The sequence below is a fragment of the Chrysemys picta genome, chromosome 8 (genome assembly GCF_011386835.1).
Source record: "Chrysemys picta bellii isolate R12L10 chromosome 8, ASM1138683v2, whole genome shotgun sequence".
Taxonomy (NCBI): Eukaryota; Metazoa; Chordata; order Testudines; family Emydidae; genus Chrysemys; species Chrysemys picta.
The window spans coordinates 4390568-4416548 of record NC_088798.1 but is presented as its reverse complement, the minus strand read 5'-3'; the positions used below and the strand labels follow the sequence as shown (position 1 = coordinate 4416548).

Sequence of the window (25981 nt, the reverse complement as noted above, 5' to 3'; positions counted from 1 at the left end):
TCATGCAATTTTACATAGTTATTGCAGGGGCCTCATTAGGTTTGTATGTATGCAGTTGCCTGTATATAGATGTATATGGCACTTTAGGTAGACCTAAATTTCTCAGAGCAGAGAACTGGTTTTCTGTCTTCTAAATATGCTACAGTGTCAAGGCTCAAATAAAAGTTACAAAGAGAAAAGCTGATCCTGTTCCTGCTGAAAACCATGGAGCTTTATTTGTTGATTTTCAATGGAAGCAGCATCAGGATTATAAGCATATGCTAACTTGTTTAAATTTTTGTCCTTTATTACCTAAACACTGGAGTGGGATGGTCTGTTCTTACATAGATTATGGTAAATTCAGTCCATAGTTCTAATACATCCTCTTTAAAACATGTTTTAACATAATTCTATAGAGCTAGCATTGTAATTAAAGTTGTAGCAGGAAAGTGACTTCTTCTTTCTCAAAACACCTTTTCCCTCTCCTTGCTTTTTCTTGGCATGATTAATCCATTTTATTAAATATTCTGGCATAATGTGGCTGTAGTATTTGTATGTGGTTTGTGGCTCTGTGAATTGTATTAGCAGGTGGAAGACTAGAACATCTTCAGTGGTTGTGAAAACAAAACTAACCTTCAATTGCATGTAATAATGAAAACAAACAATCTGTAGTTCATGCACTACTATTTTTTTCTAATCAGGATTAACATAGACAGATGCTTGCATCACAATATTCTAATATTAGAATAAGTCTAATTAACAATGTTTGAATTAATCTGTCACTAAAATTCTGATAACCATAACTTGACCACAGTTCTGAGACTTGTCACCTGAAAAGACAGTGACTCTCACAAATGTTACTGCATTTAACATAGCTGTATTTAACCACATAGTTGTCCAGGTTTGCAACAATGACCTTCTGGCTGTAATGTAAGGGGTTTTTTTAACAGGGGATCTTGGCTTGCTTTCAGAGGTCATCTGAGTGCAACTTGGAACTGTAGAACATTAAATCTTGATTACCTGCTTAGGTGCCCCATCGCTTCTAGTTAGTAGGACTTAGAACTATTTCCTCACCCATCCACCCCTTTTGGTTTTTGTCCAGCATGTGTTGTCCTCTTTTATTTTACCACCAATTTATCTGATCTGTAAAGTTCTGAGAGGAGAATTTATTCTGTCACAGTGCAATGAAAATCAATAAAAATATAATATTTGGCTATGAAATATAGATGTTGGCAGAGATCCTTGGTTTATTTACAAATTAGAGAAGTCAGCTTCTTTTGTGTGCATTAGAAACAAAACTACAAAACCACAAGTTTAAAGAAGTTTTGCTGATGTGCAACTGGATCTATCTGCTGATCTAGCTTCTAATAGTAACTCATTCTCCTAATGCAATATTAAAGGGATGCTTAAAGGCTGGTAGGCCCAAATTTGACTGACTCTCCCCCCCTCCCCCACCCCCATTTTCTTTTTGCGTGTCTGTTTGCAAAGTCGGTAACACTACAAGCTTGTCTACACATACAGCATTGCAATGGCACAGCTGCACCAAAGGAGCTGTGCTGCTGTAGTGCTTAGTGAAGACGCTACCTACACCAACGGAAGAAGTCTGAGAGGTGGTAGCTTTGTCAGTGGAGAAGCCCTCCTGTCAACATAGCGCTGTCTACACCAGGAGTTTGGTTGGTATAACTGCATTCCTCGGGTTTGGAAAATCAACACCCCGAGTGACATAGTTAAGTCTGTGTAGATCAAGCCTACACTTTAAAAAATCAGTGGTTTAAAAAGGCTCAACAAACTGTACAATAATAAGCAGTATGTTCACATGATGAAGAGGACAGATAATCCAGAAGGGAACATATATTTGAGTTCTGACTAGTTTTCGGATGACAGTGCCCTTTTAAGTGGTGGTTGCGATTAATCTGAAAAATATTAGCTTCCTGACCGCTTAACATATGTACACTGAAAACTGTAGACCTGTTCCTTTTGAGGTTAAGGGCAAAATTCCCTCTGATTTGAATTAGTGCAGTGTCCGACTCTACATGTAGTAGATAAAATTTAGAATTACAATTGAAAGTGGCTCCTCAAACTTGGTGGTTGTTCATTGGCAGCCGGATGCTGGTGAATGACATGGCAGAAGAACCTAGATAGAATTTGTTTTTTGTGGTTACCAGGAATAGGACAGATACAGGTTGTTAATAAATTCTCAGTACTCTGCTATTCTTAATTTTCTTATATCTAAGTTGATTACAGACATTTTTATTATTACTGGACCGATTCTGCTCTTATACCCTTGCAAAAGTGAATTAAAACCATTGATTTCATTTCACTTCTATATGTGTGGAATAAATCCCCTGAAGAACAGATTTTTTGGATCAAAATTATTTGTGTACGTTTAAAATTGCAGAGAAAAGAAACTTAAAACAAACAAGACTTTGTTTTTCCTCCTCCGTAAAGAAAGTAGAGCTTGCACAAATCACTACTTTTACGTAGTACATAGAGTGAATAGGATTCAATAGATGACTTGTATATTTAACTTTTTATGAAATAAGAGATTTGGATTCAAGCTATTTATCTTTAAACTGTTTGGGGGGGGGGTTGTGAGATATCTGGGGGGCTTCGCTATACCTAGACTACTTCCACCAGTTTTGACTTAATGACTGCTATAATGAGTTCCTTGCCTTTTTTTAAATCATTGCATGACTGACTTTTGCATTCCACCTCTTCTTAGTTCTCATTTTTGGTGGCCCTAAATATTAGGGAATGTCACTCTTCATCTGTCAATGAAGTGCATTCATTCAGACTTATTTTGCAGGCTAGGAGAAGTTTCCTTATTGCTACAAAATTAGATTACATTTTGCTCTGGAGCACAGGGCTCGAAAAATGTGAGACTCCTGCAAGCCTGGGGTTGGTATAAAATGTGGAGAAATGCCCTAATGAGAGGCCTTGCCCCCCACCTGTCTGCTAGATATGGGGTTTGTTTTATTTGTTTTTGAATGCGATCCCTGGAACCCTCTGCAAGGCTTCATCTTGCATATCCGCCTCTGACTAGTAGGTGCCCAACTACCTTCTACCTTTTCTGCTTCAAAGGAGCCTTCTCTTGGAGTTTCTTTTGCTGCTGAACATCATTATCCCAAGCACTAGCTGCAGAGTCAGAGCCTTGTCAGTTTCGCTGTTGCCCAGAGGTCCTGAGTAGGAGTAGTGAAATTGGCCAGCTCTGTTAATTTAACTTTGTGCCCACCGCTTGTGGATGCTGAGCAACAACAGAGGCACTGGCTGCAGGCTCATGGAGAGAGCCTGCCAAATGCAAACCAGTATTGTGTCTTATCTTCGCCACCGTGAGACTCAGGGACTGTCTCAAAAATAAGCTTAAATTCTTCCGAAGTGGACTCTGTATAATGGACCACTCTTCACTTCTTGGGCGAGTGGGATTTTTTTAAGCTGACGTTTTAAGCCGGGGTAGTCCCTTTCTCCTCTCCCCCCCCAAGGTCCAAATTTCTTGGCCAAGGTATGGTCAAGGCCCAGACTCCAGAGAAACATTGTTCATACCGCAATAACAATTATGATAATAAGTAGGAAGTAAGATTTTTGCGGTCTGTTCAGAAGCATCTGGTGGTCTGGATTTGGCCTGCGGTCTGCCTATTGTCTGCCCCTGTTTTAAGCTATAAAGTTAAAATATAGGCTACGTGTAAGATAATTTATGTTGTACTTCCATACCTACTAGGTCTTGCTTAAGCTCTTGCTGACCAGCTGCTATTTGGTGTTTAAAGAATTTCAGTTTCATGAGCATTTCTCTCCGGATGATCTTGGATACCTGCTTTATTTTTTTGAGATTTATTAATGCTAGATGAAGTATTGAACTTCTGACAATGCACATAATGAATCTGCATGATGGAAAAACACCATTTTCCTGTTTTTAAAAACAATTGTTGTGCGACAAGATGTGGAATTCTTTTTCTCTTCCTTAACTAACTTCTATATATCTGAGGTGCGTTTCAGTTTTTAAATATCAGTGAACCCTTAAAACTGAAATATGATTCCCCTTTCTGTAAAATATTAGAAATTAAAAGGGTACTGAAATGTATACATTCCTCACCATGAAATCTTTCAGAGAGAAAAATAAAAGCATTAAAGAGTTGCAGAATTAAAACAAAACTTCAAAGTGAACTAGAATTGCAAGTAGGAAGAAATCTGATGTGATGGTGTAGCTGATAACTTAACTGACCAGAATTCCTATGCTCAAGTCACATTTTCTTTCTCCTAATGAGCAATATCCTGAGGCAAACTCTCATTGAAGACAACAGAAATCTTGTCTACATAAAGACTCGATCTTCAGCCTATAGTGATGCATGCGTCTGTGCAACACTTTCATTACTTTTTTATTTTATTGTTAAACAGACCAACAGATTCTGTGAAATAGTTGTTTGACGCTGCTCAGGTTGCAGCTGGTGAATGCAGTATTCTTGCTATTAATGTATATTGGTTGGAATAGTTAGGCATTCGTTTTAGAAATGTATATTGGCACCCATTACTAAAGCAGCAGGGTGCCTTACATTATCTCATGTTGATTGTTTCAGTGAGTCATTTCTCTTTTTCTTCCTTTAGCGTTGTTGGACAGTGGCATGAATAATAACTTCATTGGTGTTTCTCTCTATGCGTTACTGTTTGAGGTTTAGGTTTTTCTTGATATAAAAAGTGTATAAGACAAGAGCTGGATGTGTGTGCTATGTTGAAGCAGGTTGTTGTTAAAAGAGGCCAGAATTTAACCAAAAGGTGTATATCCATTTGATTATTTGAGAAGTCCCTGTTCATCAATTTTATAAATACTACTTATGTTTCTTCGAAGAGCAGATTTTATCATCTCTGTCTGAAAAGTCATTTATATAATATTTTCATAGGTGGCATTGAATCTTTTGGCTGCTTTTATCTTCTATCTAATGGGCTCATCATCAAAATATCGAGATGCCAAATTAAGATTTGCACCATTGCTATGTAACCAAGGACCATCTTATGATATGCTGCATTTTTAATGGCTCATTCTTGGGCTGGTTTGGGGGAGGGAATAAGGGGGTCATCTCTTCTAAAGCCTTAATCTTGATGTACTTTACTACCATGCCCAAAAAGCAATGGGGAAGTGTGTGATATTTTTGGGATGGGGGGTTCTAATCTTAAGAATAATGCATTGGAATATATTCATATCTACCAAAAGTGCAGTAGAAGAAGAAATAACTTTACTGTATCTGAGAAGTCAAAATGCCAACCGAAATTTTCAGCACATACAAAATGTGTCTAGTTCAAAGAAAGCAGAACACAGTTAGTATCTAGCAATCGAGGTTGCATTTCTTCTGACCAGCAGCTGTGGCCAATTAGTGTTCTTCAGACTCTTTTTGGCATCTCAACTTCTCTCTAGGATCAATTCTCCATCCCCAACTTCAACAGAGTGGAGCTCAAATCACTGAGATGAGCTCTTCAGGCCTTCTTATCCTCTGTTCAGTTGTTTATCATATAGTCTTACCAATAGACAAGCAATGGGGGAATGAGACATGAATGGAACCCCATATGGAATAAGCCGTTCGCTGCTGTTATAGGAGGAGATATAATAAAATCTGTTGCAGAGCAACACACGCTAGAGTGAGGAGAACATGCCTAAGAAGAGTCACAGTAGTACCAGGAGAATGGACTCAGACAATAGATGTTCAACTTGAGTCGCCAGATGGGGTTAGCTGAACTTGTTCCTTTTGGTCCTAAGAGAAAATACAGTGTCCCTTTGTATTGCAGTCGCTGTCAAAGGCAAGCACTCTAAAAATAGAAACCTTATCTCCTTCACATGGAACCCCATTCTTGTCCTGGGTGGTTCTCAGACTTCATGCTTCCCTTAAATTCCAGACTTGTTCACCCAGGGCTAGCTTTTCATCTTGGTCTAAAGTTAACAGACTAGTATCAGAAGTTTTGGATAGTGTTAGTGTCTCTTGACCTGTATTTTGTTCTATGTAAATTCAGAAGATGCCAAGAACATTTACTGCATTTGAGGGATATTTATCTAATTGTATGAAAATAGGGATGTTTGACTGTCTAGAGGCTTTTCAATCTGCCATTATTTCTTGCAGGAAAGTTGCAAAAAGCTTTGCTTCAGATACCCTCTGGATTTCAGGAGGTAGGATTCTGAGTCAACCAGTCGGTTCTCACCTGTGACAGTTTTCCGGTGGGTGACTTCCATGGTCAGTAGTCCCTCCTCGGAGTTCATGCCTGGTGTGTGCAGTTACTACACTTCTTGACCCTCTAGGGAAAATAGTCTTCTTTCCCCACCATCCTCCTTGTCCACTGAAAGTGACTTTCTTGGTGGGTGTCTACAGCTAGGAGAATGAACAAAATAGTTACCTTTCCCTACAGACTCACTGCTTTCCTTCTCAGAGAAATTTGAATTCCTAAAATTGCACTTAATCCTCTCTCTCTCTCTCTCTCTCTCACACACACACACACACACACACACACACACACACACACACACACACACACACACACACACACACACACACACACACTCACTCATCTGAGATTTTGTGACTTAAGAGGGATGAAAGAAGTGTTGTGGCATCTGCCTATTTAGCAAGATAGATCAGGAGTTGTATTTTGGAATCCTTATCCTTTTTGGTGACTAACTTGTAATCTTTTCTGCATTGTGTATCCACCATCCTGGAACAATCCTCCTGATCTGAAGTTGGTTAGTGCAGAGAAAGTTAATAATCGTTGTACTAACAGTTCGGGCTAATGAAGTGTACCTGTAGAAAATTAACTTTCCTTGGATGTTCTGCAAATCTATAGAAGAATACATTGTCATAAATTCGCTTGGCAGAATTAGATTATTATTATTTTTTTTTAATATATTGCATCTATATAAATCCATGGTATGCCCACATCTTGAATATTGCATGCCGATGTGATTGCCCCGTCTTAAAAAAGGTGAATTGGAAAAGGTACAGAAAAGGGCAATGAAAATGAGTAGGGGTATGGAACAGCTTCCATATGCAGAGAGATTAATAAGACTAGATGACAGAACGAGGAGTAATGGTCTCAAGTTGCAGTGGGGGAGGCTTAGGTTGGATATTAAGACAAACTTTTTCACTAGGAGGGTGGTGAAGCACTGGAATGGGTTACCTAGCGAGGTGGTGAAATCTCCTTCATTAGAGGTTTTAAGGTCAGGCTTGACAAAGCCCTGGCTGGGATGATTTAGTTGGATTGGCCCTGCTTTGAGCAGGGGGTTGGACCAGATGACCTCCTGAGGTCCCTTCCAATCCTGATATTCTGTGATTCTATGAAATTACCAAATTAAATTAATAGGCAGCAGGTTTAAAACAAATGAAAGTATTTCTTCACACAATGCACAGTCAACCTGTGGAACTCTTTGCCAGCAGATGTTGTGAAGGCTTTAACAAGGTTTAAATAAAGAACTAGATAAATTCATGGAGGATAGGTCCATCAGTGGCTATTAGCCGGGATGGGCAGAGATGTCCCTACACTCCATTTGCCAGAAGCTAGGAATAGGTGATGGGATGGATCACTTGAAAATTACCTGTTCTATTCATTCCCTTTGAAGCACCTGGCATTGGCCACTGTTGAAAGACAGGATACTATCCTAGGTCTGATCCAGTATGGCCATTCTTATGTTCCTGTATTCTTAACTTTGATAGATTTTTATTTTAGAACGTTTTTGTGTTTTTTATCAATTTAAATGTTCACAGTTGTGGGAAATTGGAGGGTGGGGGAGTCAGACTGTAATTACTGAATGGCAGATGTTGAGTTTCAAAAAGTTAGCCTTGTAATTATTAAAACATAAATTGTCAACATATACAAAGTAAATAGCCTTAAATTAAACTCTAAGTTCTCAAACAGCATTTTTCTTATTTGCCTGTCTGTAAATTTTGATTTATCTATGAAAATATTTTTTGTCAATTTGTGTATGTACAATGCAATTGACGTTTACCAATAATCCTAATCCTTCCAAGTCTGGTAATAAGGTAATGTAGTTTATATCTGCTGTTTTACTTGGTCTCAGCAGACATGAAACAGATTGTTGAAGTGCTAATAAGAATGTTTGTTGTTGGAAAAAAGTTGCACTATTCAATCTAATTAATTTAGCTTTATAACCTTCTAGATTCAAGCAATTATAAAATATCCAAGGAAAGTAATATGTTAAATAAACACGTTCATTCTTGGTAGCTTTGCTAGAGTTAGTGGAATTACTGCAGCGGTAAATTTGGTCTGTTGTAATGAACTGACTATTTTGTGTACAGTATGTGTATCCCTGATCTCTACAGGATGGAATCAGAATAGTTTATGTACACTGGCACTATATTGCGGATGAAGATTCTTTTAGTAAAATGGTATGCTATGGTCCTGTACTTTGGAAATGTATTTAAATCTTCCTGCTTCAAATGTGAAGATTCAAGTGGCTGTGATGTTCTATAGGGAGACAATCATGATGCCTTTGTGCCACCCAGGACAACTTTGCTCTGCACTATCCTCCCACCTGGCCTTCAGTGGAGGTAGAAAGAGGTGTGGCTGCAGCACTCCAGTCATATCCTTAGCTGAGATCCCTGAGGCTGCTCTAAACTCCTGCAGCAGGGATTAGCTGAGGGTCAAGGAGCTGCATATGAGTGAATTGGGGGGTAGCTGAAAATCTAGCCCTCCAGTTTCAGTTGGATTTATACCAGTGTAAATGAAAGAAGAATGAGGACTTGGTTTCTTTTGCATAGTAAACACCTTTAGTGCTTTGCCAAGGTACATATGAAAACAATTTTCACCATTTGCTCACCGGAGGGGTTTCAGTGGGGTGGAGGAAACTTTACCCTGGTTTAATGATGACAGTCATATTACAGTTGTTAACTTTGAAAGTTGAATGCTGTGGTGATGGACATAGCATAAGAATCTGAACATATCCAACAAAAAACTTTGTTGTGAAGCAGTTCGACTTGTTATACACAACATGCCTGACAAACCCATAAAAGCAAGAAAACAAAGTTGAGCCACCCTCCATAATTTTTGTTCCTCTGCCCACCATACATCTTAACTCTTGTCTGCCTTTTACCGTTCTGCATACACATCTTCACCATGTTGTTTTTTCTCCCAATAGTAATAGTTCTGAATGCTTGGCCTAGAAGTTGGCTGTGTTGGAAAAGAATAATTTTGTAAAAGGTTTCATGGAAGACTGGCATCTCTAGATGGGCAAAGTTAAGGTTGTCGTGCGTGGTCTGTGGTAAGGTGGATGGAGAAGTAGAGGGTATCTACTATTGAATGGCTTTCCTACTCGTTACCTTGCTTTTGTGGAGCTGTATTTTGGGGTGGGAGGTTAACATCCCTGCTTCACAATGAAGTCTTGTGTATACACTTCCTAATACTGAATTGGGGATGGGGACTTGGCAACGGATTGGATAGAATCTGTGTTGGATAGAATCACAGTGGCTGAGAGAATATTTTCTGTCAGTAGCTGTGCATGAACCCTTGTGTCAGCAGGTGCACAAGAACCCTTCTGTTACAGGTTACAAATTTCTAACAAAAGTTAGCTCCTGATGAACAAGGTTTCCTCCTTCCCTTCCCCCCCCCCCCAGTTTTTCTCGCTTGCATATCACAGCACGTAAGCTTTAAATTATGCCATGAATAACTGCTAAAAATAATGACAGCACAATAATGGCACTACCTTATACAACATTGCATTATGACTCCGAGAATATTAATCAATTGTCTCAAACCTAGAACTCAGCTAGGGAGCCATTGATCTGTTGTGATCCACTTGCCCTAAAATGTGTTTGGGTGGGGGGGTGGAGGGTGGGACATAGCAGCATTCGTATTTGGGGGTTACAAAAAAAAGAGGATCGTTTTAAAAACAAAAACCCTCAGATGACTTCACAAAAGTGCTGTGGCCCACAATTGACTCCAGCCTACTGATTGGGAGCCATGGTTCTGCAAGTTAGTCTTGCAGTTGAGTGCTTTTCTGTACTTCCCATTGTAAATCCTGTGTCCCTAGGAAAATACTAGAAGAAAGGTTCAGTAATGCAGACCTTCTTAGTCTAATTGGCATCTGTCTCAGAAGCTTAAATTAAAGTTTAATTAACTGCAGACTTTTCTCTAACATCAGAGAGGTAGCCGTGTTAGTCTGAATCTGTAAAAAAGCAACAGAGGGTCCTGTGGCACTTTTAAGACTAACAGAAGTATTGGAGCATAAGCTTTCGTGGGTGAATGCCCATTTCATCAGACGCAAGGCAAGTCTTGCGTCTGATGAAGTGGACATTCACCCACGAAAGCTTATGCTCCAATACTTCTGTTAGTCTTAAAAGTGCCACAGGACCCTCTGTTGCTTTTCTCTAACAGGCTAATACTGCAGCCAGAGAATCAATTGAGTATGTCATAGAACTAGATGCCACTTCATGATCTAGCATTACGAAAATCAACGCACTTGCTTTTTCTTGGAGGAAGCCACTTTTACCACAGACCATAACTCCTGAATTAGTTCTGGCTAAAAAAGTCCACATTTTGGTTCTCTAGATTTATAATTGTTTTGTGTTGTGTAGTTTTCTTTAATTAAAAAAACTACCCTTTTTTAACAGTTTTTCATGAAAAGGGACAATTGGACTAAATTGATACTGGCTGTAACTTCAGTGAAGTATGTATATCGCTAGTTACTTCAGGGATGAATACGGCCCATTGACTTGAAAGATTTAAATTCCCTTGTAAAGAGAGAGGAGGATTAGGAAATGTTTAAAACTCAATAATTTGCCAGCATGCTTAGTTCCTTGGGCTGGCTTTGAACAAGATTTGACTTAAAGGTTTCTATTTGTATTGCATTTTGAGTAACATCTAAAAAAATCCCTATGCATTCAAGAAAAAGCATCAGAACTAGAACTTTGCTGGAGTCTAATCTCTGTGCCTGCATTTCAGGAGAAGAAATTGTATTTCACTTCTGCAGAACAGCTCAGCCCAAACTACCTGCTGGAAATTGCACAGCTACATTCTGTGAGTTGACGTCATGCAACATACGATCCCAGTACTTTGCTGCCATTGGCTGAAGTGCTGTCTCCATTCAGAAATTAGATTTTCCAACGGACTCTGGTTTGGGATTGGGGTTGAGTTTAGAAAGCAGGTTGTGAAGGAGCTTAGGGTTGTTAACAAGCAAGCTTTAGCAAAACCATGCTAGTATTAAAAAATAGCTCTTGCCCATGCATGAGTAAGAGCCTGAAGAAAAGCTTTGTGCGGCTCGAAAGCTTCTCTCTCACCAACAGAAGCTGGTCCAATAAAAGATATTGCCTTTCCCACCCTACGATGCATGCCAGGCAGTCACTGAAGTCTGGATCTAATCTCAGTAACTCACTGATGCAGGGGAAGAAATGTCTTGTTCAGTTGCAGCATTGGATTTTGGAAATGAGGTGTTAGTTGAAGCTGTTCTGAAGAATTTGTGTGTGTTTTGTTTCCCTGGTGCTAAACATTTTCATGCTTTAATAAGAGAAATAGAAACAAAGCACTGTCATTTGAGAGCTGACTGCTTTCATGTCTCAGGAAAAAAATAGTTTGTGGCCCTGATTCTGATCTTACTGCAGCATAACTCAGTTGACGTAGTGGATTTACTCTTCTCTCTCACCAGTGTGAGATCAGATTTGTTCCCCGGGAATAGACTGTGGAAAGAGAGACTGCTCCATATTCAAGGAAGTTTTGTATTCTGAACACCCTACACTCCACAGTTTTCATTTCCTTTTTATCCTCACTTTATTGTAGGCTTTTAACTCAGTACTTTGTTTGTCAGGTATAGTTTTATGAAACTAGACTTTAAGGTCCTCCACAAATTGGTATTGAAGGCTAAAGCCTTATTTTTTATTTCTTTTCACACACAGATCTACCACAGAACTTCCTCTAGTTATACTGCTGTTAGTTTTCATCAGTATCCACACACCACTATTTTAAGATCACTTATGTAATTCTGTAATTTCACTGTACAAATGCTGTAAAAGCATCAGTGTGTGGTAGCTGCTTCACTACTCCAATACATTTGGAATAAAAGGCACTTGCTAAACCCGTAAATTAAAAGCATCTATCCCATTGCATAATGACAGAGTAGCAGCCATGTTAGTCTGTATCTGCAAAAAGAACAGGAGTACTATATACTGTGTGTGTGTGTGTGTGTATACACACACACACACACACAGCATGAACAGGTGGGAGTTGGTAAGAAGTGGGCTGTAGCCCACGAAAGCTTATGCTCTAATAAATTTGTTAGTCTCTAAGGTGCCACAAGTACTTCTATCCCATTGCTCATAGTTCTAGGTTGCAGAGCCTAAAATATTTTTACATTCAGCACTTGGTTCAGGTAGCTTCCAGTAGATTACAGTACTGTCAGGCTGAAAAAGTCAAGCAAGAAATATTAAAGGATTTTGGCATTTAACCATATTACATGTTCTGGGTAAACTGAGAGTGGGACTATTCACTTGAGTAGGGGTTGCAGGACCAGGCTCCAACTAACTTCAGTCAAATCCTTTGTGGGACTGAGTTACAGGGTTAGGTCCCAGATTCTCTCGAAACAATACGCCCAGTCCTGCAAACACTTCTACAATAGAACTACCTGCTTCACTTCAATGAGATGACACTCCTGAAAAAAGGCTACTCACATGAGTAAGGGTTTACAGGGTTATGCCCAAAGTCTGTTGCCTATCCGTTTTTTCCTATGTTACATATTTCACTCAAGTTTTGCTGACTGTAGAATAACATCACCAAGCAGGCAAGCTTGTGATGGGAAGAACGGGAAGCCCAAATCATAGCAGGGAGACTAGTGCAACATCTTTACAATTGTGCAGAGCTCTTTTGCTCCCCTGGAGTGCAGCTCTTTGTTAAAGATCCCAGTGCTCTGAAGCACTGGTTCTCAACTTTTCCAGACTACTGTACCCCAAGTTTCATCTCACTTAAAAACTACTTGCTTACAAAATCAGACATAAAAATACAGAAGTGTCACAGCACACTATTACTGAAAACTTGCTGACTTTCTCATTTTTATCATTCAATTATAAAATCAATTGGAATATAAATATTGTACTTGTATTTCAGTGTGATACTTGAGCCTGTTTTTTACTTGTGAGCCTTGTCTGAAGCTCGAGCCTCAGGTGGCAGGGCTGAAGCATGTAACTTAACTTCATGGGGCCCCAGGCAGTCGCCCTGCTTGCCACCCCCTAATGCTGGCCATGTATTTGCAATCCCCCTAAACCTGTCCTGTGACCCCACCCCCACCTGGGAGCTACAACCTTCAGATTGAGAAACACTGATCTGCCAGGGAGTGAGTACCCATCTAGACCTTTGTGTACCCCCAAAGTACACGTATCCCTCGCTGAGAACCATTGCTCTGGACAAAACAAAACTGCAAAATAGCTCCATAGTGCGCAAACAAGCAACATACCTAGCAGCCTGCAAAGATTAGGATCTGATCCTGCAAACCATCCATGTGCAGAGGATCATATTCTAAAGGGCTGTCTATATGAAGATTTAGTTTGTGACAAGCTGGGGTGTGAACCTACCCGACACTTGCTTGCCACACACTAAATGTCTATCCCGCTTTGAAACAGGACTAGATTAAAGCACACTAGCAAACTGTTAGTGCATGTCAGCAGGGTGCTTATGGACAAGTAGTGCATGGCAAGCTAGTGCGAGGTAGATCCTCACCCCAGCTTGCCACAAACTAAATCCTCTTTTAGAGGAACCCTAAGAAGAAGCCCTTTGTCATGCACAAACTTCCTCCCATGGCAGTTTTTTTCCCTTTGATGTAGCAGTACAGTATCTGTAACATCTGAAGTAATCAATGCTATGTAGAAAAACAATGCACTTTCATGAAATTTTAAGACACAGAAATGATACAGTGTCAATTGTATTTATTTCTGTTTATATAACTTCCCAATTTAAGCCTACTGATGTGTAGATCAGGGATCAGTAGATATGAAGAAACAAATTTGGGGCAAATTCTGTTCCCTTCCTGCTGAGTAGGAAGGACTCCTGCTCTGTCTGGACAGGTCTGGTTCATTCCCACAGGAAGTTCAGATACAGTGACTTAAAAAAAACCCACCTACACTGGTTTCTCTACACTACAGCTTCGAACGATGGAGCTGCACTAATGCAGTGGTGGAGAATCTTAAGCTAAAGCTAAGAATGGACATGATCTTCATGTGTGAAAATCAGCTCTGCCAGAATGGTAACCCCCAACATCCTATTTTGTCTGTGGTATAAGACAGACTGAGGAAAGATTACCACCAGCATTGCAATGTTCTTGCGAGGGCTTGTGAGGTCCCATGAAATCATACCTACCTGGCATGATTACAGGGTTCTTTTTACTTGTGTTTTTTAAACACTGCAGTGCAAAGAGCTAGAGCCTCCTGTGCTTGCTTAGTTGGTATAGGATTGTTAAAACTATATGGAAAGTTCTGGAACAGATCTAGAGTAGCAGTTTTTGAATCTTTTATTTTGACCTAGTATTGAAGGCCGATGTTAGTGACTGAATTCTAAGCATTGTCTACACTTCTTTGTAATTCATTTAGAGCATGCGTGGCAGAAATATCCAAATGTGAGTTTAGAAAGAAACTGTCACTGTACCTTTTTTTTGGTAATCCAGAAATATGACTGAACAGAGACTTTGTGGATAAAATAACAGCCAGTTCAACTTTAGTAGTCAGAAAACCAAGCAGAATCATAGGGTTTCAGTGATACTCTGGATTTACATTGCTGTAACTGAAATCAGAATTTAGCTCCTAGAGCAATGGACCCCAAACCTTTTATCTCACGCCCCTCCATACCCCTGTCCGCGCCCCCAAACTGGGGCCGGGAGCAGGGCCGCAGCTCTGGGGGAGAGGGGTGGGTCCAGACAGGGGTAAGGGAGCCAAGCCTGAGGCCACAGCTGGGACTGGGCCAGGAGCGGAGTCAGGGGCCTGGAGCTGGTAGCCAGGAGCAGAGCTGGGTGGCGCTCCCTCCCTGGCCCCTGTGGAGACTGGCCCGGGCCCCAGCCACGCTCCCCAAAATGTTCCTCAGCATCCCCCTGGAGGGGCATGCCCCACAGTTTGGGGACCTCTGTCCTAGAGGCTGCTTCAAGCAAGGAGGTAGACTAAGGCAAGAACTTAATTCATTCTCAGTAGTACCTGTATACCATCTTAAAGGGCCGCACAACCTTAACTACCATGGTTATCAATCAGGGGGCCACATTTAAATCTAGTAGAAGCAAATAACTTCAGTTATTCCAATGGAATTGCACCCTCCTTATACAGATATTGGTCCTCTAGACTCATGAACACCTGGACATTCCCAGCTGAACCACAAAAAGAACCTGTATGCTGCAGCTTTAACATTCAGTCCCACAGAATGAATGCTACTATCGGAATCAGGTGCTTGGTCAGTAACTCCAGAGTGTGAATGTCTGGGTCAAGGTTCAGGTTCGTTTAGATTGGCTTGGTTGAGTACTTGCTGGTTTGTCCAAGAACAGTGAAGCTACTGTGTGTTGGATCCTCAACATGAAATGGCATTTGAAACTGCAGTTAGAGTACAGTTGTTGTTTTTTCAATGTGGGAGGTGTGGTTCAGAGGGGAACAGATGCATTGCTTAGAGCCATTCATCTCTCTCAATGTCAAGTCACTCTGCACTTGAACTAGAGATGAAATTTTTTTTTATCTAGAGATCATAATTGCATTCCTGCCTGGCACCAGATTGCAATTCTTAATGCAACTGCATGCAGTCTTGCATTACTATATTCAGTACTTTGTGAAGCACACCTTCTGGAGGCTGTGTAATCTAGGCGTGGGAGCATGTGGTGTGTCTACACTGTAACAATAAACCCAGAGCAGTGAGTCTCAGAGCCTGGGTCAACTGACTTGGGCTTGCGCTAAGGGGCTAAAAATAGCAGTGTAGATCAGTGCTTCTCAAAGTCGGGCCGCCACTTGTTCAGGGAAAGCCTCTGGCGGTCTGGGCTGGTTTGTTTACCTGCCACGTCCGCAGGTTCGGCCGATTGCGGCTCCCACTGGCCATGGTTCGCCGCTCCAGGCCAATGCGGGCTGCGGAAACCTGTGGATGCGGCAGGTAAACAAACCAGCCCGGACCGCCAGGGGCTTTCCCTGAACAAGTGGCAGACCAGCTTTGAGAAGCACTGGTGTAGATGTTCCTGCTCAGGCTCTGAGATCCAGCCCCCTCACCAGGTTTCAGAGTTCAAACAGGAATGTCTAGCCTACTATTTTTAGCTCTGTACCAGGAGCCTGAGTCAGTTGACTAGGGGTCTGAGACTTGATGCCATGGGTGTGGTGTCCCTTTTGTGCTGCAATGTAGTTGTATCCATGGAGAGTTGTGCTCCCTTGTGACATGGCCTCTACTCCTTACAGTTCAAAGGGGAAGCTTGACAATTTAGGGCTAGACTGTGACTAGCCCAGCACCAGTTTACTCCCTTGCTCCTTTCCTCGCTCCTCATTCCCTATTGTATACCTAAGCATGGGGCAATGGTTGCAGTCCTTGTGTTGCTAATGCGGAGTGAAGTCTAGCTGAGGTTCAGACTAGTACCCTCCTCTTTTCACCAGTCAGCAAAGTTGATCTGTCCTAGGAGGAGGAGGGCACATTTACTCTTCAAAAGCGATGGCAATGGCCATAGGCCCTCTGAGAACTGTAGATGTTACACAGCTACACACAGTCACTCACTCACTTTCTAGGTTGTGACCTAAGCCACAGTCAAGCCCTCAGTATTTTGCTTGGAGCGGTGAACAGTTAAATTATCCTAGTTATTGTGATTGTTGTCTTAACTCCTCTTACCAAGAACTGCCACTTCCTGTGAATTTCCCACTTGTTCCATTTCGAGACTGGATAGTTATTTTGGAGCCCAGCTCCCTTCTTTTTGGCATATGCTGTACTAGTATAATGGGCTTTAATAACTTACGAATTCCATACATTTTGGAGAGAAAAACACATCCATACTCAAGCTGCCTGTTCTCTCCCATTAGTCACTGATGGGTTTCTATAACATTTCCTTTGCCTTGCCTTATGTATGTTTCACTTCTGGCTTTTGTTAACTAAAATATCTTGACTGTTAACTTCTTGAAGTTTTAGTGATAGAAGCCAGAAAATTAAATGGAAAAAAATCTGTGTTTTGTTTTTCAGCTCTTCCTCCAAAGCCCCCAAAACCGATGACTCCGGTCAACACAAATGGAATAAAAGACAATTCCAGTTTCTCCTTGCAGGATGCAGAGTGGTACTGGGGGGATATTTCAAGGTAAAGAATGTTTACTGCTGGACTAGAATGAGCCTTTTTAAGCTAGGAGTACTTGTGGCACCTTAGAGACTAACACATTTATTTGAGCATAAGCTTTTGTGGGCTACAGCCCACTTCTTGCTCAAATAAATGTGTTAGTCTCTAAGGTGCCACAAGTACCCCTGTTCTTTTTGCAGATACAGACCAACGCGGCTGCTACTCTGAAACCTTTTTAAGCTGTGCTCCCTTTGAGCCTGAATATGCTCAGACAACATCTCACTTCAAGTGCTCTGCAAAATCTGGGCCTGAATGCAGTTCCTGAAGTGTATGTTTAAGTATTCTGCTGAATTGGGAACTGAGTGTGTTTAATGTGTTCTGCTATGGTTATTGTTCTAGAACAGTAGTTCCCAATCTTGTGGCCACAATTGTTTTCTTGAATTAATGATTCTTTCTACAAAATCTTAAGATTTAAAAAAAAAAAAAAAAAACCCTTTCTAGCCTTTCTGGTTGTGAAACAAAGCAGTTCTGAATGTACTGGCTTCAGTTATTAGATGTATTAAACATAGCATTTGGGAATGAGCAATTCATGAAACTTTCAGTAAGTGTGTGTCTCTTATGAAAAGAATAAAACCAATAAATTAAATATGCTAGAGCTGAGAATAAAACAAGAATGTGAGGTGCTGTTTTGGATTGCTGTTTGCTTCGTGGCTGAATTGTCTAGCAAAAGATTTCATTAGCCCCACTAGCTTCTTAAAGCTTTAACAGAAGGAAAAAAGATCCGGATTGTGCCACCCTTACATTTTAGTACCTTACTCAAGTAACCCCATTTAGATCAGTGTGAGGGGATAGCACAATTCAAGCCCTTAATGAACAATGGCAAAACCTGATCACAAAACCCAGTGGGCTTGATTCTGTTATCTTAAATCACTTTTACAGTAGTATTACTGTGCTGACCTAAAGGCATTGCTCCTGATTTACCAGAATAAATGATCTCCGGATGAGACCACAGTTTTGCAGGAATAGCTTTATATGTACTTTATCAGTTCATTTCATTTTCTTTTACAAAATACAACCCACAAATATATTTCATCAGTTGTCAATCCAGCCACCATGGGCAACAGATGAGCTTTTCATTGCGCCCTAAAAGCCAGCAGACATTTACTCTATTGGACTGAGGACTGGAGAATAAGTTAGGGATCTTCCACAATGAACTCCAGCTCCCTGGGCATTACTAGCGAATGAAAGCTCAAGCATCCTAGCCATTCTCAACTGTTGGAGACATGGAGAGGCCATCTCTGAGATGTGTAAGGCCCAAGCCATAAAGGGTTCTGTGGCAACAATTTCCCCTTTTCTCAGATAACATTCATATCTGTAATGGAAATTGTTCTTTTGAAAGAGATTCTCCATCCAGGATAGTTAAATGCCAACTAAGAAAACTTGTAGAGAATGAAAATAAGATCTTACAGCAATATCTGAATTAAAACATCCATTATGATTCCTTTTAAAATGTAGGTATATTGCTTGCATCTCATGAGTGGTGGTGAGGGTACAGGAGAGTTGCTCTCAATCAAATAGATAAAGTGTATGTTTGTAACTTGCCTCTGAGATCCTTGTGTGACAGATGCTATAAAGGACAAGGTATTAGTTTTGTAAGTAAAGCGTGGTATGTAATTTTGGGTGGAATGCGTTTCCTGAAAGTTTAACGAACACTCTTAGCTCAAGCATTTCATTTGAAATGCTTATGGGTCTTACCCATTCCATAAAAGCTTCTTCCGTTTAATTAAAAGAATAAACCCTAAATTTCTTCTCTCGCAACAGTTGAAAATTAGGAGTAATTCCACTGGAATTAGTGGCATTACAGTAGTTCTAAAACTGCTGTAAAAGAAATACCTGAATCAAACACCTAATTGACCTTGAGACTAGAACTGTGCTATAGTGTGGATACTTTTCTGACACAACTTCTGTGAATGACCGTATTAGTGCCAGTTTCTTAAAGGACCAGAAGTGCCTTCACAAAAGTCACCTTTTTCCAGTTTGGATTTAAATGTGAGCAGATTCCAGTGAAAGGTTTTGAACTTCGTGATTTCTCTGAGACACAGCTGCTACTGTTGTTATACATAACCTTCTTCTTAAACAGCAGTTTAGTGCAGCTGCTGGCTTTTGCTAAAAGGTAAACCAGTTCAAACCGGTCTAAGAGCGTGTCTATACTTACGCGCTGGTTCGGCGGCAGACAATCAAACTTCTGGGTTCGATTTATTGCGTCTTGTCTGGACGCGATAAATTGAACCCAGAAGTGCTCCCCGTTGACTCAGGTAATCCTGCTCGGCGCGAGGAGTACGCAGAGTCGACTGGGGAGCCTGCCTGCCGCGTCTGGACCGCGGTAAGTTTGAACTAAGGTACGTCGACTTCAGCTACGTTATTCACGTAGCTGAAGTTGCGTACCTTAGTTCGAATTGGGGGGTTAGTGTAGACCAGGCCTTAGATAACCTTAAAGGCTAAACAGAAATATTATCCCTATGCGTATCCTAAATCTGAAATAAGAGAATTTGAAAAGCAAACATTCAATCCTTAGATTGCAGTTGATTTTGAAGGGAAAACAGAAAGGAAACCTAATTCCTTACACACCCTGACACTGATGGCCTCTCTTTGAATGTGTCTATTTTAAAGCAAATCGACTATCTAACACTTCTCGTTTATCCTTCTTCCAATCTTTCATTCCTCCAGGGAGGAGGTAAATGACAAATTACGAGACATGCCAGATGGAACATTTCTGGTGCGCGATGCATCAACCAAGATGCAGGGAGACTACACTCTGACATTGCGGTAAGTGTTGGGTATTTTCACTCTCTCGTCTTACCTTGCTTTTAGTAGTCTCACCAATGTCAGTAGATACCACATTAGTATTTACATGAAATGCCCTCAGTTGTAGTCTCCATTGTCTTGGGAACATTTCTCCAGAGATTGCTGATGAGGAGTTTGGAATAAGGAAACAAATGACCAGCTCCTAGCAATTCCATCCCACTTCTTATGCTGAGCCCGGTGCATACTGGGACAGTATTATTTGGATATCTCTGTGATGCAGACATAATCAGTAAAGGTCCTAGTTCTGTATCTCTCTGTGTCTCAGTACTTTGATTTAAGGAGGTTCCGCTAAGCTGGGACACCGCATTTAATGACACCGATTCTGCAGTGTAACTCAGTGCAGAATCTGGTCCAGTATGTTCACAAAATAGTAGGATCAGCTTTCTTCAGAGTTGCCATGTTGTCTTGGAGTTCAAAATCTGCTTCCTTTTGTGAGTTTAAAAATGTACTCTTGTGGCCAAATTCTGCTCTGACTTGCACATTGCACAACCACACTGAAGTTACTGAGGATAATTTTTCTATCCATTCAGGATTTTGCCTTAAAGTCTAATTAATGGTGGTCTGAATTTTTAACCATATAGACATGTATCTGCAGGAGCCATAAATTAAGAAAGCAGATAAAGGACATAGCACTGTTTAAATTTTTTGGTAGTAGGGGGAAAAATAAGCAAGCACTTCTAGAAATTGCCAGCAAACACAAACCTGGATAATGTAAAGTCCTGGATTAATTACCCTGTTATAAATCCTTCCAAGGATTTATTTAAGTTTGAGTATCCAGTGTTAGCATCCAACACTTGAGATTGTTTGATAATCGGTTTGCAAGTACATTTTCATTTGTATAATACTTTGATCTTTCCTGCCTGTATGTCCCTCATTATTCCCTCTTTCTCTAAGAGGGATCTAGGCATCTCCTGACCTTATGTGTTCTTTGTTTTTTTTATTATAATTTTTTGGGTTAGTACTGAGTTTCATATGCCTAGTTGCTCACCTCGGGGTTTTTTGCGTGGCTGCCTTAAAGAATCCTGAGCATTCCCTTGGAGAATTTCTGGTTAAACTCAGGTCTTAAATACAATAAACTAGTCCCAGAGTGAACACAGGAAGAGATTTACTTTGGGCTTTTCTGCTGCTCAAATAAAACTTGAGGAAACCTTTTCTATTTATTTACTTTTATCCTTTTACATATTAATAAATATTAGATAATTTAGTTACAAAGGTACATATTAGATTGTCTGACTAGCTACAATTATTCTTGTGTGTTGCCTTATGAAAAACTTAGCATGGCTATTCATACTGTATATGTGGCGGCTTGTGTGTGTGTCTGCGCACGCGCGCTACCCATGCACACAACAAAACCTCTAAGCTAGTGTATTGCCTTACAGGAAGGGTGGCAACAATAAACTGATAAAGATTTATCATCGGGATGGAAAATACGGTTTTTCTGATCCATTGACATTTAATTCTGTTGTGGAGCTGATTAACCACTACCGCCATGAATCTCTTGCCCAGTACAATCCTAAGCTTGACGTGAAGCTGATGTATCCAGTATCCAGGTATCAACAGGTGAGGTTTCCAGAGAGCCCACTAACTGTTAGCAGATGTGTTTTGTAGTTTTTTTCCTTGCCATAAAACTTAGGCTTTTCTATCTAGAGTCTGGATTTTTCACATGAATCATGTGAAAACTCAAAGCCCTTTTATGCTTGAAAATTCAACTTCACATTTTCAAGGACGAAGTAGTGGTTCCAAGAGTGCATGTGGTCTAAAACAATAACCACAAAGTTGGGAGAAGGAGGTCCTGACCTCTACTTTGAGTACTCACACTGACAGTCTTTATAATTCTCCAGCTACGTAAACATTAAATTCTGCTTCACTGCATCCTTATGATGTAGGTAATTGTCATTGCCTGTATTTTACAAGTGGAGAAGCTGAGGCTGAGAGATTTAGTGAATTACATGCAGGGCTCTGTGGTCTAGGATGCAAAGCAACTGTTTATGTACAAAATATGTTAAAATCAGTCACTGGCAAAAATGAGAGTGGCACCTGGCTCCTTGCCCTGTGCTCAGTTCTCTAAATCCTGGGGTTTTAGGCTGACACCTACTCCTTCTCCTCCATGCTATGCAACAGTCTTTTAATGCTGAGCAAAATGTCTCCCAAAGTTGCTGCAGTTTTCCACAAGTTCTGTGAACTCTTGTTTTTAAAACAAACATTTGATCTTTCCTGCCTGCATTATTCCCTCTTTCTCTAAGGGGGAATCTAGGCATCTACTGACCTTATGTTGCCTTTGTTGGGGTTTTATTACAATTTTTGGTTTAGTTCTGAGTTCCGTATTCCTAGTTGCTTTCTTTATAGACTGTGAAACTTATTTTTTGCTTTGTCCGACTAGATCTCTCTTCTGTACTTGTAGAAGCCTGATGTAAAAATTGCTGCATAATTGATCACAGAAATATGCACACTTACTAGGTTGACAAGGAACAGTGCTTGGAGAAACTACTTTGCCTAAAGAATTACCTTCTTTCTTTCCTGATATACACAGGATCAGTTGGTGAAAGAAGATAACATAGATGCCGTAGGTAAAAAGCTTCAGGAATACCACTCTCAGTATCAGGACAAGAGTAAAGAGTATGACAGACTATATGAAGAATACACCAGAACATCACAGGTCAGTTTTCAAAATAATCTTTTGTTGATCATTACAGCAGCTGTCTGAAAAGCTGAACTTCTATCCCTAGTAAGACAGTGAAACAAATTAAAAAAAAATTTTTTTTTTTTTTTTTTTTTTTTTTTTTTTAACAAAACGTAAGCAATAGGTAGCATATTTCTTTTCCTTGATTTCAGTTTGGGGCTTTTTTGGTGTGGGGATGACAATTACAAAGTTAATAAAGGAAATGTGATTGAATGTAGTTTTTCGGTATGAGATACGGCACTGCACTCCTGGAGGAACGGCACAGCCCAGATGAGGGTTTTAAGCTATCACAGACACCATAGCAGCTCCCAGCATAAAGCAGAGCAGTCAGAAGTGATGCTGTTCTATACAGTGCCTGCACCACGGATCTCTTCACTCAGCTGACGAAGAGAGATTTCCAGGAACTGCATGCCACTGTGTCATCATACAGGGGCCATAAAGTAGGATAGAATCCTAGAAGAAGAGGTATCTGGAAGGGCACTACCCTGGTTCTGTGATGTTATATAATAACTTGATCAAAATTAGACCTTGTGCTTTGCAGTATTGATACTGCATTGTTCGGGCTGGTTGCTGTAAAATAAAAGGTCTCATCATAACTTTAATATTAATGCTTCTGGCAAAACAACACAAACAGCTAGAACCAAAAATTTTAATTTAAAGATCTGTGATGGGATTCTCTTTCAAAGAAGCCTAATTACAAGTACTTTTTAACTTGGTAAACCTTGTGGAGGAAGAAGTGGTCCGTTTTCTATGAGGCTTTGGCTAAAGTGGGCTGGGTTTTTTTCCTCTTCAGCTTTTTTTTTTTTAATTAATTAATTGTTGCAATGTCTGATTTTTACTGAAGGTTTCTTTCTGACGATCAATTTAGGAAGCATAACTGAGTCTTGTGCTTGGCTTGTAATTTATTTCAGGATGCAAATGACTAATGCTTTTTGGTTTTGGTTTCTTTGTATAGGAAATTCAGATGAAGAGAACTGCAATTGAAGCATTTAATGAAACCATTAAAATATTTGAGGAACAGTGCCACACACAAGAGCGATACAGCAAAGAATACATTGAACGATTCCGCAGAGAGGGGAATGAGAAGGAAATCGAACGGTAGGATTTCAAACCATACTTGTGTGTGTGCTCCTTACGTAGACACACACTAGTAAAGCTAACAGAAAATTCTGTTAAGCCTTCTTTTATACGATTAAAAGTTCAGTATGTTTACTAAAGATTTGTATTCCTTTGTTCAAATATCCCAAACAGTTGTGCACTGTAGAGGACAATCCTGCATTGGTTGGGAGGCAGACTGGATGATCTCTGGTCTCTAACTTCTATGAATCTAGATTTTTATAGTGAAGAGCTCTCTTCCGGAAAATGTGAGGTTTAGATGTGTATGTTCTTAAAGCTCAAGCAATACTGTCTGGAGAGGGGGAGAAATTAATTTACAGCTAAAACGAGAGCTAAAGAAAAGTTAGCTGATTTCTAACACTCACGTGTAGAGTGAATCTCGGAAATGAGTAGCTTGAAAGCACTTGTCACATAATGTGCTCTTGGATGCCCATTTAGAAACTCCCATTGACATTGCTAAGAGTTGCATGTGCATCGGAGATCAGGATTTGGCCCCAATTCAGTGCCTAGAAAGGTTCTTTAAACATTTTGAAATTAAGAACAAACTAATATTTCTAAAGCAGAAAACTTCCATAATTTTTTACTACCTCTTTGTTTGTTTGACTTTGATTACTGTTGTTGTCAATGAGGGTTTTTTGAGTCGTGGAGACCTGTAGGGAAGGTAGTAGGCACTCTCTAAAGTGTGATTTCTGCCCTGAAAAATGGCCACTTCTGACTCGGCAGACCTTTTCCTTGTATATTTTCATAGTTTTATGTACTTAATCTTACAAAAGCAAACGTTTTGTTTTAAATCATAGTAACGCGCAAGAGAGCTGAATTCTGTTCCTCCACAAGCATTAACAAAATTATTTAAAGTTTCGGATACATGGGTTAATCAGTTTTCACTGGAACATGTGTCGCATAGGGCTTAATTGGGTTGCACAAATGAGGGCATGATTTGTGCTGCAGAATCTCTAACACTGATGTGTGAGAAGGAAATAACCTAGCTTGACTGTCAGATCCCCAGCTGAATTTGCATGGGATGCAGTTAAGAGAGAGAGCGAACATCTCTTCACTTGTAAACTGAACATATTTGAAATGGAGACTTGGTAAATCTGGAACCCCACCATCCCAGTATTAGTGTCGCTTTTCAGTGAAAGACCACACTGATTTTCCCCCTACCTGTCAATGGCTATTGGTATCCTAATGCAGTTTGATTGAGGAGCTGGATATGATCATAGTGTAAGTCAATGTGAACTGCATCAAAATTCTCTTCTGTTAGAACCTGATCTTAATGTATGTTAAACCCCAGCCATATTTTTGTAATGCAGATTGAATTTCTATCTGGCCGAAGTCCACACGAAAGTTAATGGTTGAGGCGCAAACCTCTATTGCCTGCTAATAGCAAGGTGCAGTTCTTATTGTCAAGCTTTGCCAATACCTAAGCACAACAAAGTAATGTGACCCCTTCTTAAAACTCTTGATATTTATCAGTTCTTACGTAAAAAACTATCATAGTTTAGGCAATTAAAGTTACTGTGACTTGAGCAACTACCTACTATAAACCAAAAATTCCCCTACTCTTTGTTAAAAATGTTTATAGTGTGCTATAAATGTATGCTGCGCTTAACACATCACAAAGTAAGATGCTATCCCTTTACTAAATAGTCCAGATCTAGAAAGCTTAACAGCAGAGCAGCTTTGCCTATTTTATAGAGTTACACAGTAATAAAATGTCTCCAAACATTTGTGCAGAGTAGATATTAAACTTCCTCCTCTTAATATAAGCAGTTGCATTTATGTGCAAGGAATACAGTCTCATTCCAGGGTCCTAAATGTTCTTAAGATTTTTGCAAATAAACACAGCTGTAGGTTGCCCTATGGTAAAAGGGCAAGTCCAATGGCTAACCTGACCCTGACATGGCATCGTCTGAATTGCAATAATACCTTTAGTGTGATTCTACTCTGAAAAGGGACTTTGTAAAAGTGACATTGTGGGACACCCATGCTTCACCCTGACACCAGAACAGTTGTGTCAGTGTGTTTATAAGTAAAGTAAATGAATGTGAGGGAGAAGGGGAGATTGTTCTTAACTGCCAGGCCTGCACACCAATTTGAGATCTGAAATTGAGTCAAGC

At 40.1% G+C, this 25981-nt stretch overlaps 1 protein-coding gene across 4 annotated transcripts in view; it reads left to right on the top strand.

Moving 5' to 3' along the window:
- The window catches only part of PIK3R3 (phosphoinositide-3-kinase regulatory subunit 3), a 313811-nt gene that overhangs the window by 275162 nt on the left and 12668 nt on the right, over positions 1-25981 (top strand). For all 4 annotated transcript variants that reach the window (XM_042845026.2, XM_005302995.5, XM_065553757.1 and 1 more), the window contains 5 exons: positions 17116-17227; positions 19931-20029; positions 21448-21628; positions 22599-22724; positions 23704-23846. In XM_042845026.2, the coding sequence (XP_042700960.1) occupies positions 17116-17227; positions 19931-20029; positions 21448-21628; positions 22599-22724; positions 23704-23846 (661 nt within the window). The remainder of the gene's footprint in view (positions 1-17115; positions 17228-19930; positions 20030-21447; positions 21629-22598; positions 22725-23703; positions 23847-25981) is intronic.